At 42.0% G+C, this 20,422-nt stretch overlaps 1 protein-coding gene across 4 annotated transcripts; it reads right to left on the bottom strand.

The window, feature by feature from the left end:
* Positions 1 to 18: 18 nt before the first annotated feature.
* On the bottom strand, positions 19 to 19,206 carry WDR38 (WD repeat domain 38). Of its 4 annotated transcripts, none has more exons than XM_072631902.1 (9): positions 18,835 to 19,205; positions 17,464 to 17,584; positions 11,301 to 11,417; positions 8,106 to 8,203; positions 7,371 to 7,451; positions 2,053 to 2,181; positions 1,815 to 1,964; positions 753 to 800; positions 19 to 405 (listed from the first exon to the last, which is right to left on the bottom strand). In XM_072631902.1, exons 1-9 carry the CDS (start codon positions 19,162 to 19,164, stop codon positions 304 to 306), a joined length of 1,176 nt encoding a protein of 391 aa, XP_072488003.1. In that variant the 5' UTR covers positions 19,165 to 19,205; the 3' UTR covers positions 19 to 303. The 4 variants fall into 4 exon arrangements, 2 of the variants coding, with proteins under 2 accessions (XP_072488003.1, XP_072488002.1); XM_072631901.1 differs by having other exon boundaries at positions 19 to 445; positions 18,835 to 19,194; XR_011972111.1 differs by having other exon boundaries at positions 387 to 405; positions 1,634 to 1,964; positions 18,835 to 19,206.
* Positions 19,207 to 20,422: the final 1,216 nt, after the last annotated feature.

Below are 20,422 nucleotides of genomic sequence, written 5' to 3'. Positions count from 1 at the left end.
TAAGAAGCTGAGGCTAGAGTGTGTTGACTCTTTATTGGTTACCGTGTAGGATTTTCATTTCATAAGACTTAGTTTCTCCTGATAGTTGAATGTTAGGTTAATCCCGATGCCGTTTCTCATAAACTCCTTATCGCCTGATTAGAGTCTTAGATTTTCAGTGTTCTTGTCCTAAGGTGGAAGTGGTGCTGCTCCTAGCTCTCTTTGTTGTGATTCCTGGGTCCAGGTAATGTAGACTTGGATTGATTATTTCAGTTGCCTTGGAGCTGTTGTCACTTAGAGCTGGCTTCGGAGTGGTTGAATGGTTCATCTGACAGCGCTTGGAATATTCTCCAAATACTTGATGATCTGCAGTTCCTTGTCCAAATATTCGGTGATCAGCCGATCCTGAAACCAATAGCTTCCCATCTGGGGTAAAAGCACAGACATGGGCCACTTCTAAAACTCCCTGCCAAAAAATAAAGTAGAAACAGTTCTGGGCTGGTGGGAACCAGAAGACCAGGTCTCAAGTCACATTTCTACTACTAAGCAGCTGGATGACCCTGGCAAAGTCACTTCTTATTCATTCTTCTTTATAAGTGTTGGACTAGATGACTTTGAAAATTCTAGCTCTGCCATTTTATAAAAATGATGAACTTGTTTCACTACATAGTTTGGATGCTCTAGGAAACAATTCATTGATGATTGGAGTATATAACTTGTTAAGTTGAACCATACTATTTTCTACCCTCACACACCCACCTACTGTATCTTACCCTCAGGCTCTCTGTACATTCTCCAGTTGTACAATCCCAGATTTTAACCTATTTAAAAAAGGGAGGAAAAGTCAACAAAATATTGTAACTTGGAAGACCTGGGGCTTTGGGTCTTACTGGAAGGTAGTGAAATCATGTGTGAGCCTTTATTATTACATGGTCTCTGTGCTATTAAATTTAGGTTCTTGTTAAAGAAATAACCTGAACGATGAAAAGCAAATCAGTTAAACTATAGACTAAATCCATGACAAGTTACACATTTCTTAGAGAAAAGCAGGGTAATGATGGAGTGTACTTGGGGTCTAGTTTTAACATACTAGCTCGTGATGCTGGGCAATTCTTTTCATTGAACCCTTTTCTGTCATCAGTTAGGCTTAGACTAGTTCCCTTCTAGGATCTCTTCTATCTCTGCCTGCCTGAATGGTGATGCACCTACTGTGACTGGAGGAAGACAAAGGTTTCACAGACCTGCCTGACCAGCCTTGCTGAACCTTACTGGGTAACAGTCAAGAATAAAGCAGATGAGGTGGTAGACAAGATGAAAGCCATTGAGGCCATTCTGTAGAGTCAGCAGCTGCTTTGGCCACAGTTCCCAAGGGATTCAAAGGATTTTTCGTCACAGCAACCTTGTCTATGCTGACTGTATTATCCCCATTTGGGTCAAAGGATCAAAACATAGCTACAGGCATAGATGGTGTTTTTGAGGTCATCTAGACCAGTAGTGCCAAACTCAAATAGAGACAAGCCACTTAGATTTAGAAAAGCACATATTATCTGGTTGTGTTTTTCATTTTGCTAAATATCTCCCAACTATATTTTGATGTGGTTTGGGCCTCAGGAGTGCTTAATACCTTTGATGTAACCCAACTTCCTTATCTTACAGTTTTTGAAGCTTGCTTCCTTAGCAGGCATGAGGTCACATAGAGCCAGGATTTGGATTCGGGTGCTTTGTCTCCAAAGCCAGCTCTTGCCACAGTATCATAGTACCAGATCTATGGATAGGGTAGCCAAGCTCCAACCCAGGAGCTGGGTCCTGTGGTGGGGAAAGATGGTCAGGGTTACCATCTCCGAATATTCCGAGCTAGCCATGCGAAGCCCGTCAGCAGAGAAGGCCATGCTCTTCACCCAGGTCAGATGTCCTAACAGTTTAGACAGGAGCTTCCCTGTCTCAGGCTTCCAGATGCAGATGGTTTTGTCCCAGGAGCCTGAGGCCTGCGGGACAAGTGGAAGTGTTTTGGCAATGATCTTTCCTGAGATGCCTTCCCTCCTTCCTAAGGAGAGGAAGAGAATCCCAGCTTACCAGGAGCCCAGATGGGGAGAAACATACGCAGCTGACATTTCCTTTGTGGCCTTCCAGTATTTTTTTTTTAATCTTATCCAGTGCGCGCAGATCCCAGACTTGAACTGTAGAATCCCAGGAGCCAGTAGCCTGTCTCAAAGAGATGTGATGTGAGCTTTGGAGAAAGGACCATCTTAGGTATGTTCTAACGTTCTATGAGACAGAGGCTGTTACTGGCCAGCCACTGGGGAAGGGATTCATAATGTGACAGTCAGTAATTGACCCAAATCCTTCCCTCAGAGTCAGTGGCCCTTTATCTGCATAGAAGCCCACACAGGAAGATAGCCATCATCTATTAGGGGATGAAGAAAATGCAGAAGAACCTTTTTAAAGCTATCCACACATTGTTAGCATGACTTGAGGTGACCTGAAAACTTAACACAACAGGTCAGCCTAAAAACAAGGATAAGGCATGTGAGATGAGAAGAGATGAGTGTGGATGTCCATGTCAAGTTTGAAGCCTTCACAAATAGCCAGACCTCAAATGACAGCTGGGCCACATCCAACCATCTTCACACATGAAAAATTTATGCTAGGCTAGTCAAAGAGATTCCATTAGCTGGTACTTCCATATGCCAAGAAAACCCACTACAAAGACAAAACACTACAGAAGTAAAGAATATCTATAATATACTAATATAAAATGACAGCACTACCTAAATTAATGTACAGCTGGCAAACCAATCCAACTTTGGTTTGCCAAAGTAAACCAAAGGATTCCTTTGGAACCAGACAATTCATCCAGAGGAACAAAAGGTGAAAAATTTTAAGGAAGATTGGAAAGGAGGATTGTACCAGATCTCAAACTAGACAAAAAGCTGTAATCAAATCTTAAGACAAATAGAAAAATTGACTAATGGAACATGACAAATGCAGTCAATGGTCTAGTGGGGGGGTGGGGGTGGGAATGAGTATTGGCAGAGAACTCCCTGTTTGACCAAAACTATTGGGAAAATTGAGGAGCAGCCTCATTTCACACCCCCTAGCACTAAAAGCACCAAATGAACAAGTGACTTAAATAAAAGAAATCAGAGAAAGAAATTAAATAATATTCACAACTATGTCTAGAGGAATTCTTAGGATGTGGACATACATAAAGCAGACAGTTTTGAGTACATGAAAATGAAAAACCTTTGCACAATCAATAACGAATTGTAAGGGGAACCACTGGGGGGAAACCTCTAGCAAATTTTTCTGAGATCATAGTGTGTGGGAAATTGTTACAAGTATATAAAAACACAAGTCATTCCCCAAAAGATAAATGAACAAAAGATAGGCATAGGCAGTATTCAAAAGAAGAAATGCAAGCTATCACTAATCATAGGTAAAAAAAAAAAATGCTCCAAATCAACAGAAGTGCACATTAGAACAAGTCTAACGTTCTGTGCCTCATGTCCATCAGATACAAAAATGACCAAAAAGGAAAATGCCACTAAGGGGGAAGAATAGGGTGGTAGCAGGTCTATACAAACAGCCCTGTTAATGAACTAACTGTTGGTTGAGCTGGGAATTGGGCCAACCATTCTGGAAAGTAATTTGGAACTGTATTTAAAAAGTTATTGTTTATACTCTGACTCAGCAATGCATTTACTAGCTTTATACCTCAAAAGGCAATGACAGGAAGTACTATACACATACATGTACACACATGTACATATGTGCATATACATATACACTACATACATGTATCTCACATAGCCGGACTATTGTAACAAAGAAATGAAACATTAATACACTCTAGGAGTAGGGACCAAACCTATGATTTTCTGGTCAGGATCCTTTGTAATTTATAATCTTAAAGAATTGACTAAGAGGCAGCTAGCTAGGTGGTGCAGTAGATAGAGCACCAGTCCTGGAGTGAGGAAGACTTGAGTTCAGACTTGACCTTAGACACTAGCTGTGTGACCCTGGACATGTCACTTAACACCAATTGCCTTACCAACCCCACCAAAATAAGTTGACTAGAGCATGGAGAGGTTGAAGTGATTTGCCCAGGGTCAAATAGCCAGCATGTGTCAAAGGAAAGACTTGGGCCCAGGTCTCCCTTGCTCTGAGATTAGGTCTCTACCCTCAGTACCTTTTGTACCTTGCACCATATAAAATGAAAAAAATATGATAAATGAAGAGAAACCTGGAAAAATTTGTAGGAATGAATGCAGAGTGGAATCAGCAGAACCAGGAGCATAATTTACATTAATATATTATATTATATAATAATATATAGGCAATATATATATTGGCACAATAATATAAAGGCAAATAACTAAAGATTTAAGAACTCTGAACAGTTCACTGACCAGAATCTTATATTCAAAGGATTGAAGATGAAAATTCTTTCCAGCTCTAAGTGGAACACCAGAGAGATGCAAAATGAGACACATTTTCAGATTTAACCCATGTGTCCATTTGCTTGACTAAGTCACATTTTAAATCTATTTTGGAGGGCTGGAGAAGTGTTAAGGAAAAAAATGAGTAGGGAGTGATACTGATGGGGGAAGAAAGAGTCGTGACACTGAAAAAACACGCAGAAGAGACAGCAGGAAGTACCGAAGGAGATCAAGAGTAGCAGGGCAATTTTGTTACTACCACGTTAAATGTAACACACTTCTTTAAAAGAACATTGTATATAAGAGAAGTTTGTAGTTTCCCATACCAGCCTCTTTGTTTTTTGGATACTAAAGTATTCATGTTGATGTTTGTTGAATTAAAATAAAAACAAGTTTCAACACAATATAGACAGGTTAGGACATCCGAACTAGGCATCTTTCTCATCTTCATTCCCCTCCCACTGCAATCTTTTTCTCTACCCCAAAATGACTGAGTTCTGACAGGTAGACATTAACATTTTCTTTCCCAGAATCAGGATATTACCTATCCCACGTCCTGGCTATTCCCAAACCCTGGCACTGTGGGCAGAGGCAACTAGGTGATAGAGTGAGAAGATCCTTGGACCTGGAGTCGTGAAGACCTGAATTCAAATCCTGTCCCAGACATTTAGTAACTGTGTGAACACTGAGTTCACAAACAAGTCTCTTAACCTGTTTGCCTCAGTTTCCTCAACTGTAAAATGAGAATAATAACAGCACTTCCTGAGCTGTTTTGCACCTGGTGCATAGGAGACACTACATAACTGCTTTTTCCCTTCCCTGTTTAATACCATATCAGATACATAGTAAGCCCTTAATTAATGTTTTGGGTTTTTTGGAGGGGGGAGGCGAGGTAAATGGGGTTGAGTGATTTGCCCAAGGTCATATGACTACTAAGTGTTAAGTGTCTGAGGTCACATTTGAACTCAGGGCCTCCAGACCCAGTGTATCATTCACTACACCACCTAGCTACCCCTTAATAAATTGCTGTTGGCTGTTGTTGTTTTTAAAGCCATATTCAAGCACAGCCATCAAAGAGAGAGGAAAAGAATCCTGGATTCAGGATCAAGGAATAGACTTGTGATTTCATTGGTACAGGGATCTGGACAAGGAAATTCTCTCTACCAATGCAGGTCAACACCTCCTCTGCAATTTAGTCTTAGAGAGTTGCCATGAGTCCTGAGAGGTTAAGTGATTTCCCCAGGTGAGACTTGAACCCAGTGTCTTCCAAGGCCAACTCCCTAGTCACTTGACTCAGGCTTCCCCAGGATAAGGGTTAAAAATCTCAATTCTGACTCTACCTATTGCGGGACTGGAACAAGTCATTAATTCTCTGAGCCAGTTTCCTTCTCTGTAGGATAGATCTTGTGATTTCCATTTCACTCAAAGGGAGGGGAGTAAAGCACTCTGAGGGTTAAGTCTAGCTGTGTAAATGCTAATATTCCATGTTCTGTGGGGGAAGGGGATCACCCCATTTTACCCAGACCTTTTGTAGCTTGGTGTAAAGGAAATCAGACAGTGAGACTATAGGTAACATCCTACTTTTCTTTTTCTTGATTAGTTTTTCTCTAGGAACAGTGTTTTAGAAGGAACTTTGTTTAGATGACCCTGGGAGTAGCTGAAGCCTAAAGAAGTTAAGGAGAGCATAGGGAGGCTGACTTTAGCAATTTAACCATTTTTTGGTATTTCATTCTTTGATATTCCACGGGGGAGAGGGAATGATGTTGAAGATTTGTTGATGTTTTGGGGGGGAGGAGAAAGGAAGTTGGAATGGCAGGGAGGGTCTGGACTTTATGATTCCTATATGGAAATTCCCTCCACCACTAAATCATCTGCAACTTAGAATTGGCTGAGATATTGAAAAGGTGACTTTCCTACAGTCACATAGCTGATATGTGTCAAAAAGCAGGATTTGATTCCTGACTCCAAAGATGTTCTTCTACTCTACCATGCTGCCTCTGAGGGTGGGGAACAGGCGACTGTTGTGGTCTGATATTTTACCAATTGAGTTCACTTGTAAATGACATTCATAAAGCATTTACTATGTAGATGTGTTGTGTTCAAGAGTCAGGGAATACTAAGATGAAAATTATCATGTAGTTTTTTGCCCTCACTAAACTTTACAGTCACCTGGGGGTGTATGGGAACTCAACATCCACATAGATAAAGCAAGGAAAAATTAATAAAGGGTCAAGTGGAAATCCAAAGTGCTCCAGGAAAACTGAAGGTTGGAAGGAAAACTTTCTTCTGAGTAGGGAAGGGATGGAAGGGTAAGGGACCTGAGCTGGAGTCTCTAACGAAGAGGTTTTTATTTTTTTTAACAGGCAGAGCTGAGGAGCACATTCCAGGCATAAGGGACATATACTATGTGTAATGGACAGAAGCAAGTGTCTCTGAGTTGAGATTTAAGAGCAGCTGTTTATCCAGAATGTCTGGAACACAGTGAGTAAAAAGGAGTCATGAAATAAGGTTGGATTGATAAATGGAAGCCTGACTGTGGAGGACTTTAAATGCCAGGTTAAAGAGTTTGTTTGGGAGGCCCTGAACTAGAGAAGTAAAGAGAATAGAGAAGTGTGTGTGTGTGTGTGTGTGTGTGTGTGTGTGTGTGTGTTTGTGTATGAATGAATGAATGAATGAATGAATGAATGGAAAAGCATCTATCTATTAAGTGCTTCCCCTGAGCTAAACCAGACACTGAGCTAAACAATGTCATTCGAAGAATATTGTGGGAAACAGAATCAACAGAACTTGGCAAGTGGCTGAATTTGGAGGGAGGGGCTCAAGTAGGGCAGGGTAGAGTGTGTGTGAATAAGATAGACGAGTGCCAGTTAATCCATACAAGGGTAACTTTTGAAGGCCAAGGTGCCTTCAGTAGTTCTCACTTCATGTGCTGAAGAGGGAGGTCACACTTACTAGATATTCTGAACTGGGAGAAAAATCACTGCTTTGGATGGCATCCCGATGTCCAAGGAGTTGAGTGATGGTTTGGCCCGTCTAAAAGAGAAGGAAAATCTATCTAAGCATAAAGAAACACTAGAAGTAAGGGGTGGTAAAGATCATCTACTTCAGTGCCCTCTTTGTAGATGAGAAAACAGCCTCAGAGGTTGTAATTTGCCCAGAGTATCATAGTTGGGATTCAAACCCAAGCCTCCTGTCCAGGACCCTTTCCACTATGCTCTGCTGCCTCCTAGATGCATTCTCATTAAAAAAGAAGTAGTTATGAAGCAAGGCTGACCATTGTCACCACTTCTCTTTGATATAGTTGAGAAATCCTAGGTCTAAGATCCGTTTCAGCTCTAATAAATCGTTTCTATGTTCTAATCCTTTCTATGCTAAAATCTGATTGACTTTCATTGCTCAGAGACTCCTAATACTTTAGATTTCACTATTCATTTAAACCTCTCTGCCCCCAGTGAAACTAGTGTATAAAATACATGTATTAAGAGACTCTTTGTAGATTAATGATGCCTGATGAAATGTGAACAAGTATTCCTTCATTTGATGAGTTTAGTTTTAGTGAATCTATATTGGCTAAATTTCCTAGGGTAGACTGTGTAAGGCTTCTTGGGGGAAAAGCCCTATTCCTGGGGAGCCCAGCTCCTTAAATCTCCCCCCACCACCACCCCTAGTCTTCTCCCATTCCCATACCTGCACTTCCCAGAGTATAGCCTTGCGATCCCAGCCTCCAGATGCCAGCTGTTTGGAGTCTGAACTGAAGCTGACTGTCTCCACACCCCGGGAGTGACCTGGAAGACCCCAGTGCAGGACAAGGTATGTAAAATAGAAACAATGAGCCCCCAGCACTGGCCTGCTGCCTAATCTGTGGCATAAAAGGAGTTTCATAAGGCAGAGGGAAGGTGACAATTGGGCTTCTCTTGCCATAGACTCAGTGGGGTAATTAAGCAAATATGTATGATATGTCTTAGAGAGCTGGAGATGTGAGACTCTAAGAGTCAAGTTATGAAACTCACTGTGTGACCTGGGATCACCTGTTCACCGACCTCCGAAAGTTTTATGAGAATGAAAGTGAGCACTAATTTCTCATACTTGGGGTTGGGACTCCTTTGGAAGCGATGAGGGAATTCAGTCACTTTGTAGGCACAGGACCTCCCTTTCTCTGTCTATCCCCAGCTTTGGATACTTGGTATGAACCCAGAGAACTCTGGGGAGACCTGAAATAAATAATGGTAGCTTATTTTGAAAATACTTCAAATTTCACAAGAGATGATGACCTCATACTAACCCTGAACCACACACACACACACACACACACACACACACACACACACACACACACACACACACATATTGGGTGTGCCTCACAAGATAACTAATCATTTTCTAGATGATAAAACTGAGGTAGCGAAAGATAAAGAGATCCACCAAAATCACAATTACAGGATGGAGATTTGCCTGAAAAAGATCTAGGGGTGTTAGTGGACTATAAATTCAAGGGGTGTAAACAATATGATATGGTAATAAAAAGAAAAAAAAGCAAAATCCTAATGTGATTTAATTATGATTTAATTAATGCTTAATTAAGAGCAGAATAGCTTTTTGGAAAAAGGAGGTGATAGTCTTTCTGTACAGGGCCCTTCTCAGGACTCATCTGGAATATTGTGTTCAGTTCCAGGCTGTTTGTTCACCCTTCATTTCAAAGACAGCTAATGACATTATGTTCTCTTTGTGTGAAATGAACTTAAGTGAGGCAGAGTTGAACAAAATCATCAGCCCCCCTCTCTCTTCCAAAGTCCTTGAAGTTCAGTGGCAGGAGTAAAGTCAAGATGACTGGCAATGGCTTGGAATACAGTTAATGACCTTGGTGTTTTTCATGACTGTCCAAACTCTAAGTGTTTCACAGTACCTGATTCCACATCCCTGTAAAACTGCCTCGGCAGACAGGCTAAAGCAGGTCAAGGAAACTGGCAGGCCTCAAACCTGTCAATGAGTTAGGGGGATGTCTACCCCAAGCATATGAAGATGCCCCCCAGCAGAATGGGTGGATGAAAAGAATTTGTTCCACTTGTAGGCTACATAGTTTAGGAAGAACAAAGAAGCTGATGAATGTTCAGAGGAGGGCAATCAATCAGAATGGAGAAGGGCTTGGAGTTCATTTCATCAATGATGAACAGCAAGCACTTATTAAATAAATGATTTCTATGTGCCAGGCACCAGCTAGACTCCGGGGATAGAAGGACCAGTGGAAGCCCCTGGAGATGATAACAATGGGGTGGGGTGGGATAGGGAAGAACATGATCATTGTCTTCAAGCATCTGAAAGAAGGTCATGTCGATCGCAGAAGATGGATTAGTCTTGTTTTGTTTGACCCCAGAGGAGAAATGGGTAGGATATGAGAATAAGACAAACGTCAAGAATTCATCCCAGAGCAGAAAGGGCTGCCCCAGGAGGTGGTGAGTCCTTCTCCTGAAGGTCTTCAAGCAGTAACTGGATGACCAGTGATCAGGTATAGTATAGTGAGGATTCCTGGTACTTAGACTTGAACTTTGGTCTTTGGACTGTAAGCTCAGTCTTTTTACCTCAGCAGGAGAGAACAGGAGACCTGGATTGGAATCCTGAGAAAAATGAATTTAAGAGAAGTTATCTTTTTGGCGGCAATCAGAGTTAAGTGATTTGCCCAGCGTCACACAGCTAGTAAGTGTTTGAGGCCATATTTGAACTCCTGACTCTAGGGCTGGTGCTCTATCCAATGCGCCACCTAGCTACCCCAAGAAGTTATGTTTTGGCCTAATCTTTTAAATTTCAAAGTGACAGTCATTGGCACTCCCAGTCAAGCATTTGTTCGATGTCTCTTTTTTTGGAATAAAGGGAGGAATGAGACAGGACTTGGGGAGAAAGGAGCTCCCGTGTATCCTTGAAAAGTGGCAGGAACTGTTAGTTCCAAGCCTCCAGGGGCTCCTGTCAGGAGCAATGAGTGCGGTGGGATTCTCTGGGGCTCCAAGAGGAACTCTGAGCTCTCTCTGCCCTCCTGGTTTCTTTTCTGATTCTGGACCAGGACTCATCCTAGCTCCCTGCTATAGCATCTGGAAGAGACCCTGGATGTCACCTAGCCCGGGGTGGCAGACAGCAGCTCAGGGATGCGTCCTGCTGCTGCCTGCTGAGCTTGCAGTGGTTTTTAATAAACCATCCTTGGCTTCTCATTGCTGTTGTTCAGGCATTTTCAGTCATGCTCAACCCTTCATGATCCCGTCTGGGGTTCTCTTGGCAGAGACACTGCAATGTGTTGCCATTGCTTTCTTTGGCTTATTTTATAGATGAGGAAACTAAGGCAAACAGGGTTAAGTGACTTGCCTTGGGTCACACAGCGAATAAGTGTCTGAGGCTGGATTTGAACTCAGGAAGGTGAGTGTTGACTCTAGGTCCAGCACTCTATTATTAGTTTGAAGGATGTCAGGCCAAAGGCCACATGATGCCTTATCTAGTCCAGTGCTTTCCTTTTACAGCTAAGAAAACCGAGGATCAGAAAGGTTGTGACTTGTTTAATAGTGCACAGGTAGAAATATTCTGGACCATCTCCAGTCATCCTGATCTATATCTGGCCACTGGACCCAGATGGTTCCAGGGGTGAAAGTGAGGCTGGTAACTTTGCATAAGCCCTCCCTCACTTAAATCCAATTCACTTGCATGTCATGGCATCACCTTCCTGATGCCATGGTCTTCTTTAAGAACGAAGGACAAGTATTAGAAAAGGATTCAAACCCAAGTCCTCTGATCCACACCAAACTCTATCTGAAACCAATGGTGATTAGCTGGCCCAAGGGTCTTCCTCTCTGCCTCTGCCTCCACACCTCTACCTCCCCATCCCAGTCTCTTTGATCTGGTCACCTTTCAGAACCTGGAGGCATTTGGTGGTTTGGGCATCCCACAGCCGGACTGTGCAGTCACGAGAGGCACTTGCAAAGAATTTGCCATCAGGAGAGAATCTGCAGAATGACACTGGACCTGTAACAGGAAAAAAAAACAGAACTGGGTCCACTGTGTTGGGAGCTCTCAGTCTAATTTGGAAGAACAGATTCTCCTAGGGAATAGCAAAGTGTATGCAGGCTATAGGAAAATGTGGCCCTTGTGGCCTTTCCTGGAGTAGGGCATAGGGGTCTAAATCCTTGGGAATGAGCCCCAAATTGCTTTCTGCAGGTGAGCTAAGTGCTGGGTATCCTCTAAGGCTGAAGAAAACCTGCATTCCTGTATACTGCTTAGATCTTATGACACAGCCCTAGTCCTAGAGACTTTCCCTGTAAAACCTGTGAAGTTAATGACCTGGAGCCCATTCAGTAGGGTCATACAAATGGATCTGGAAGAATAGGGTCATAGGAATTGAGATTTTTGAAGGGGTCCACTTAGGCCACTGATTTTACAGATAAAGAAATTGAGACTTGTAGAGGGAAAGAGGCTTGTTCAAGGTAACACAGCTAATGAGTGATCCTAACAATGTATTAAGAGTATCCAAGACTAAGGAACTGGTAGTCCTACTGTGCTCTCCCTTGGTAAACTACATCTGGAGTACTGAGCTTAGTTCTGTATGTCACATTTTTAAGAAGACCATTGACAAGGTAGAAGTCCAGAGGAGGGTAATCAGAATGGTGAGAGGATGATAGACCATGCCAGGCGAAGATGGTTAGCCTGGAGAAAAGAAGACTTAGTGGGGACAGGGAGCTAGGTGGCAAAGTGGATTGAGTGCTGGACCTGGACAAGACCTGAATTTAAATCCTGCCTCAGACCCTCATTAGCTTTGTGTCCCCTGGCAAGTCTGCCTCAATTTCCCCATCTAAAAATGAGAATAACAGCAATCCTATCTCACAGCATTGTTTTGAGATTCAAATGAGATATTTGTGAAGTACATTGCATAGCTATATAAATGCTATGTTATATATATATATACATATATATATAGCTACAAATGCTAGTTATTATAACTTATTGTCTTCAAGTATTTGATGGGATATGTATGCTTGGCTCAGTCAAACAGAATTGGGAGTAATGGGGAGAAATTGATTACAGAGAGAGAGATTTAGGTGAAATATAAGAAAACATTTTCTAATAGTTACCCATGTCCAAGAATGGAATGGGTAGTTTCATAAGGTGCTACCCCATCATGGGAAATCTTCAAGTGAAGGCTGGTTGGTTATTGGGATTGTTGTAGATAGAATTCCTGTTCAGAAACAGGTTGGACCACATGATCTGTTGAGATGCCCTTCTGATCTGAGATTCTGTGATTCAGAAAAACTGCTTTTCATTCTTGGTTCTGAAATTTACTGACCAAGCAACATTAAGTACTTACTATGTGCTAAGCACTGAGGGTGCAAAGACAAAATTGATAAAAGAGATTCCCTGCCCTCAAGAAATTTATATTCTGACAGCAACTATGAGATTCATAATGACCTCATTCTTCAGTTTTCCTCTCCGACTTGCCCCTCAACCACTTCTAGCCTCTTTTTCTATTTTGTCTTCACCCATTGGAAAAGTAAGTTCCTTGAAGATAGGAACTATTGCATTTGCTTACATTTCTGTCCCTAGCACTTAGCTCAGTTCCCGGCATGTAGCATGTACTTAATAAATGATCTATCCGCCTACATATCTATCATTGATCTATTATCTATCTCTATCATCTATCATTATCATCTGTTATCTATTATCCATTATCTATTATCTATCCTCTGTCAATCATCTATCTACCTATCATCTATCATTTTCAATCATTTATATCCCTATTATCTATCTAAAATCTATTATCTATCATCCATCCATCCATTCTTCTATCTCTCCATCTCTCCCTCTGTCTGTCTCTCTCTTTCATGTTTCTGATTCATTTAATCTTTCTCAGTCTTAGTTTCTTCATCTCTAAAATAGGGATAATACTACTTTCACTATCTCATTCAACTTCAAAGTGCCACACAGAAGTAACAGATTATGTGTTGTCAGTGTTCCATGCCATGGTCAGAAGAGGTAAAGATTCTAGGCCTAAGTATCATATTCTTCTTCTTCCCAGGCTGGGGATAACCAATGGGTCTCTTGTTTCCTAACTATGCATTCAGTTGAAGATTCTCTTAGTGCATAAACTTAGAGGAATGGTAGTAGAAGGGAGTGAGTAGGTGGTAGAGGTGGCACAGGGAGATGTTTCCACTGTTGATTGGGAAGTTTATTGGACAGAAGTGGATGAGGAAAAGGAGACATTTAGGGGAGTCTGGCTCTGGAGAGCTTGAATTGAGGGGTTCTGTCATGGTACAAATGGAATGATTTCTTATCCTGGAAGAACAGAAGTTAATAAGCCAGCAGACAGCCTGAGCGGTTGACGTACAGATTCAATATGTGATCAAAGAGCTATATACATTGGCAAAAAGGCTTGACTCTGAAGGCAATGAAGGTGTTCAAATGAAGGCTGGAAGATGTTATTGGGGGAGTTGTAGAGGGCATTTTTTTTTTGGAGTTATAGGATTGGTCGAGATGGCTTTTATGGTCCTTGTCATCTCTGAGATTGTGTTTCTGGAAAAAGCACTTAACTGGTAGCTGGGAGATTGGGTTCTAGACCTGGCTCTGATATACCAACTCTGAGCCATAGTCTTTTCATCTATAAACAAAGGGGGTTGGACTAGACTCAATCCCTAAATAAAAGGATTTTTTCTGTGAAGCTGGGATTCAAAGGGCCACATTTGAGAACCTAGAGGGCCTTCAGGCCACAGGTTTCCCATCCCTGGACTAGAGGATCTCTACTGTACCTTTCAGCACTGACATGATATGATTCTAGGAACTGACCAGACAGGCAGTCATACAGACAGATAGATCTAGCTGTGTTTCTGTATAGCTACATAGAGAGGAGAGGGGGGAAGATGAAAGAGGGAAGGAAGGGAGGAAGGGGGAGAAAGAGAGAAAGAGAGTCAGAAACAGAGACAAAGAGAGATCCTTCAAAACTGATAGTCTGTAGTTTGGTTAGTGCACTGACCATTTGGTCACCCCATTCACCAGCACAGCTCACAACCCCTTCATGCCTCAGGGTAGTTGATATGGCTGAAAAAATTCATATCCTGATGTTCAAACCTTACTACTGGTGACCTGACTCAGGTTAGTTTTCTGACAACAGATCCTTCGCAGTGATGTTCTCATTGCTGGGTTTTTATTCCAGCCTGTCAGGATCTGTCCAAATTTATGCTCTGCTACCAGTTTCCAAGAAACCAAGGCCACAGCTATGAGACATCACAGGAAGACTTTAGTGGGCAGCTACATAGATATTGTGAAAAATGAAGGGAACTGAACTCCAGACTCATTTTTAGTCAATAAAAAGGAGCTGATAAGAACTTTGGGAAGCCTGTTTGGGAAATGCTGGGTGTAATTCAATATATTCCCTAGACTTTTTTAAACTAAAAAAAGTTTTGAATTTTTTTTTAAATCTTTTTTTCTTCCTCTCAGGTTCTTTCCTCATTAAAGGACAAAACAAAACAAAACTCTTATAAAAATGTTTGTAGTCAAGCAAAACAGATCTCTGCATTGGCCATGTCCAAAAAGTAGACTTCAAGTTGTACTCTGAGTCCATCACCTCCCTTGAAAGAGGTGGGTAGCATGCTTCATTTCACTATGGGTCTCTCTGGATTTGTGGTTGGTCATCACATTAGTTAAAACTTTTTAAAATTATATTTTATTTTTCCAATTATGTGCAAAACAATTTTAATATTCATTTTTAAAATTTTGAATTAAAAATTCTCTCTCCCTCCCTCCCTATTTCCCTCCTTGAAAAGGCAAGCAATTTGATATAGATTATACATGTACAGTCTTGCAAAACATATTTTCATATTAGCCATGTTACTAAGGAAAACACAGACCAAAAAAAAAAACCCAAGAAAAATAAAGTTTAAAAAATATACTTCAATCTGTACTCAGATTCCATCAGTTTTTCCTTTGGAGGTGAATAGCATGTTTCATCACGAATCCTTTGTAATTGTCACGGACCATTGTATTGCTGAGACTAGCCAAGTCATTCACAGTTGATCATTGTACAATATTGTTGTTACTGTGTACAATGTTCTCCTGGTTCTGCTCCCTTTACTTTACATCAATTCATATAAGTATTCCCAGATTTTTCTGCAACTTTCCTGTGCATCATTTCTCATAGCACAATAGTACTCCATCAAAATCATATACCACAACTTGTTCAGCCATTTCCCCATTGATGAGCATTCCCTCAATTTGCATTGGTTAGAATTCTGAAGTCATTTCAAAGTTGTTTGTCTTTACAATGTTGTTATTAAATTAATTGGTCTCTCAGTTCTGTTTACTTCACTGTGCATCTGCTCCTACAAATCTTCCCAGGTTTCCCTGAAATTGTCCCTTTCATTATTTTTTACAGGACAATAATATTCCCTAATTGATGGGAACCTCCTTAATTTCTTTCTTTGTTACTACAAAAAGAATTACCATAAATATTTTGTACATATTGGTCTTTTCCCTCTTTTTTTAATCTCTTTGAAGAATAGGTCTAACATTGATGTAATATTCCTAGGGCAGGGTGTAGATATAGTCGAGTGATTTGAGGGGCATAGATCCACATTATTTTCCAGAGTGGCTGGACCAGTTTACAACTCTACCAACATTGCATTAATGTGACTGTTTTTCTACAGCTTCTCAAAATTTTTTCATTTTTCTTTTTTTGGTAAACTTTGCAATCTGGTAGAAATGAGGTAGAACTTCAGAGTTGCTCTACTTTGCATATCTCTAATTTTTAAATGATTTGTAAGATATTTTTCATATGGCTATATTGACAGCTTGGATTTTCTTCTCTTGAGAACTGTTCAAACCTTTGATTGTTTGTCAATTGGGAAATGACTCATCTTTTACATCGGAACCAATGCTTATATATACCTTGGAAATGAGATCCTAATCAGAGAAACCTGTTGCAATTTTTTCTTTTGAGTTATCTGTTTCCCTTCTAATTTTAGCTGCATTGGTTTTGTTTGTGCAAAAACATTTTAACTTTAGATAAACAAAATTATCCTTTTTATCTTTTGTTATCCTCACTGACCATGGATCAGAAAAGCAATTTCTTCCTTTCTCATCTAATTTAAGATGTTACCTTTTATGTTTAAGACATTTATTCATTATCACTTAGACTTCAAAAGAAGCAACTTTTAAAAAGTTTGGAGAAAGAACAGGTAAGATCTCATGGTCAAAGGATCTAAAAAAAAAGTTCCTAAGAATGAAATTATAACAATGCGATTTAGAATTATCTCAATAAGAAAGAAAGGGCGGGGGATGTCTAAAAAAGTCTGACCTTACTGCACAACAAGCCCCACTGAGTTTAAATTAAAAGGGACAAGTTAGAATGGAGAATAAATGGCAAAAGGCAGTGTCACGAGGGTCATATATAACCCAAAGAGCCACTCCAAACTTCATTTTCCCCTTTCTTTTCTGTCAAGAGAGGCAGTATGAGGGTGGAAGAGTCCTAAGGAGGGGCCCTGGGAACAGAATATTAGATCTGGAAGGAATCTGAGATTATTAGTTCAATAAGACTTTGTTATGAAGAGGAGGAAAGTTGAGAGATGGGCTCCCAACACCTCTTACAAGCCCAGCAAAATTCAAATCCTTTGAGAGAGCTGGACCAGCAAGGACCAAAGACCTAGAGAGCCTCACCACTGTGCATTGACCTGGAGATTGTCTTACTGCCCAGTACTCCCCAGAGGGCATCCTGAGCCCCAAAGCTGCTGGTTTGAGGGTTCTCACCTCTACTCCCTCCTCCCAATTCCCCGCCCCCTCACTCCCTTCTCCTTTCCCCTGGAGCCCCCTGCTTCCAACTCGCGATCGGAGTGTGAGCCTCTGGAGCAGAAATGGGGGAAGCCTGGCTGGGAGAAGCGGGCATCCATCCCTAACGTTAGTTATGCCACAATGCACGGATCTCGGGGCGAAATTAGGCGCTGGTCTGCAAGCAAACTAGGGGCAGAGGCAGGGGTGCGGGAGTAGGGGAGCTAGGGGATGGGAGACCCGTTGGGACGCCCGCGCCGCCCACCTTTGTGGCCCTGCAGCTTCCGAAGCAAATTCCCAGTCCGAGCCCCCCACATGTACACCTTGTTGTCATCACAGCACGTGAGGAGGATCCGGGTGTCCGGGGAGAAGGCGCACGAATTGACCTGGGAGGGAAGAATTCTATTGGATTCCGTTGCAAAAGGAAGTAGCCAGGGAAAAGAAAAGGAAAAAATGCCTAGCTCAGAGGCGACTCTCCGAGTGTGGGGCATTTCACTTTTTATGCCTCAGCTTCTTCATCTGCAAAGTGAGGAGGCTGGATTAAACGGTCTCAAGAAAGGCTCTAAATCCGTGATAAAGATTTCATTTACTTGTGACCTCCGTCATCAATAACTACAGTATTCCCTCCATGCCCACACACTTCATTCCACAATTTAATTCAATTTCAAAATTCCCGTTAAATTTGATGGCTCAACAATTTAATTCAATAGTTCCACTCACCAAGGTCCATGAAAAGAGTGCATTATGCAGACTTCTGTCCCTCAGCAGTGCAGATGCTAAATAAATGTTTTTAAAATTTAATTTAACTGCTGTGCACTGGGGAACTACACCTCTGCCTTGGTCCTTTTCCCTTGTCTGTCTGTCTGTCTCTGCCTCTTTCTCCGTGTCTCTGTGACTCTGTCTTTGTGTGGTAAAACATAAGAGACATTTGCCCTATATTGAGTCCTGAAGCATAGAACAGAACAAGGAAAGAAAGAATGAAACATAAAGCTGGAAAGGTAAAGGTAATATCTGATGGTTCATGGCCTTGAACACCAGGAGGAGCCGTCTGAACATTATGAGAAGGCAATAGGAACTATTGAAAGATTTTGAGCAAAGGAGTGGATATGACCCGATCTATGCATAAAAAGCATATACATGTGCCAGTCACTTCATTTGGCTGGGCTTCACGAAGTTTCCTCCTCTGAAAAATGAGGGACTTGAACTAGATGACTTAGAAAGTCTCTTCCAGTTCTATCCTGTTATTTCTTCTAAGATTATTCTCCCTAGCCGCAAGACGAATTAATTAGAAGGGCCGCAACACCATCCTAGGAGACCATTGCAATTGCCTGATGAGCGATGAGATCGGGGCTGGAATCGTGGTAGAGAGAATAGAGAGGGGTCTAACACAAGATTGACTGTGTTTGGGTCTATGAAACGAGAGAAAGGAAAGTGTCTGAGATAAGCACCAAGGCATCGAGAGGTGATGATTTCCCAGATCGCAATAGGGAAGTCAGGAGAGCTAGCAAGTGGAGGGAAAAATTAGATGAGGGTGTGCTGGGAATGGGGAAGACAGAAGGAAGCAGGACAGGGGTCTGAACAGTCCTGGAGGCCCAGGTAGCTCCCCCCGCCTCGCCACGGCTTTGGCCCCGCTTACCTCCCCCTTGTGACGACTGAAGTACTTTATACTGCCCACGGTCAGAGGCGCCCAGGCCTTTCCGGCTAATGAAGGAGGGGTCTGGGTGGAGGACACTGATGTGGTTTGCGATTTAGCTTTGCGGGGGTTTCGATGGTCGGCCTTCCCCCGCACCGCGGGCATCTCTTTCTCGGTGACTGCCGACCCGGGCATGCTGGGGCTGTTGTACCGGAGCAGGACGTGGGGAGGGGGTTGTGTATGCTGGGGTCTCCATGGTGACTGCCCCGCCCGGTTTCCTCCCCTCCTCTCCTCCAAAGTCCTGCTTAACTCCACTGGGGGCGCCGTCAGCATTCCCAAACAGCAGCTATTAAACGCTTAGTGTCTACTGAGAATCCCTGGACTGCAAGCGGGAGATATAGGAGAAACCTAGCCTTCGTGGATTTCTATACTCAGCACTGTGGAGCCGAACCTGCGGGGCCTGGGATCAAGTCCTGACTCTGACTCGGAGACTCAGCCAGCTCCCGGGCTCCCTCTTTGAGTCTCTCTGTTTTACTCATCTGCAAAAATGAGAATGACAGCTTGGTAAACCATGCCTCACAGGGTCTTGGGAGGAAACACTTAATAAACTTTAACGAGCTTGTATAAAAATATGAGTGGGGTTAAAAAAATACTTGTAGGGTCATAGCTGAAAGAGACCTCAGGGGCCATCTAGACCAGAGAGGTCAAAACCAGAGGCTCACTGCAACCTGCAGCACTCCTGCATGTGGATTGGACCAGATAAAAAGGTAATTGGGAAATATTTAATGAAAAAAAAGAAAACAGAAACTTAACAAATGTAAAAATACAATGGAACATAGATAATATTTATGTAAGACCCAATAGAGTACCAGGCCTGGAGTCAGGAAGACTCCACTTTATGAGTATCAAATCTGACCTCAGACACTTCCTAGCTATGTCACCTTGGGCAAGTCACTTAACCAAGTTTATCTCAGTTTCTTCATCTATAAAATGAGCTGGAGATGGAAATACCAGGGCACTTCAGTATCTTTGCCAAGAAAACCCCAAATGAAGTCACAAAGAGTCAGACACAACTGAACAACCACAAGATGTTAGTGTGTGGCTTTCTAGGTCAATATGTATCCCTCATGTACAATTTAGTAGCCCTCAAGTATATTTGAGTTTGACATCAATAATGTAGACCCCTTCATTTTACAGATGAGGAAACTGAGGCCCAAGAAAATTGAAGTGACTTGCCTCAGACCATAAAGGTAGTTAAGTTGTCAGAGGTAGGATTTGATCTCTAGGTGCTCTGACCCCAAAGTTAGTGAGTGCTCTGAAAAATTTGGCATCTTATCACTCTGGGTGCCATGCGACACCTATCATGTTTCCTGAAATGCTAATCATCTGCTGGAAAACCAGTAAGTGATTTACCTCTCTGAACTTAACAGCCTGACACTGGGACAACATGCACATGTAGACTGTCACCAGACCCACAGCTGAGAACTTTCCAGCTTGGAAAACCCAAGGCTACCTGCATGTGATGTATAAGAAGAGACTTCTGTTGAAATCAGAATATGATAAATGCACTAGAGCCATTAAAACAGAGTGC

This window comes from Notamacropus eugenii, chromosome 1 (genome assembly GCF_028372415.1).
Source record: "Notamacropus eugenii isolate mMacEug1 chromosome 1, mMacEug1.pri_v2, whole genome shotgun sequence".
Taxonomy (NCBI): domain Eukaryota; kingdom Metazoa; phylum Chordata; class Mammalia; order Diprotodontia; family Macropodidae; genus Notamacropus; species Notamacropus eugenii.
This window is presented reverse-complemented; position numbering and strand designations above follow the sequence as displayed.

Bases quoted from the DNA above. Each gene is read 5' to 3' on its own strand.
- WDR38 (XM_072631901.1), bottom strand. From the start codon at position 19,164: ATGCTGACGGCGCCCCCAGTGGAGTTAAGCAGGACTTTGGAGGAGAGG. The intron at 11,418-17,463 runs GTGGGCGGCGCG...TTCCTGTTACAG, and splicing joins GAAGCTGCAGGGCCACAAAG to GTCCAGTGTCATTCTGCAGA. The intron at 1,965-2,052 runs GTAAGCTGGGAT...CTTGTCCCGCAG, and splicing joins TCTCCCCATCTGGGCTCCTG to GCCTCAGGCTCCTGGGACAA.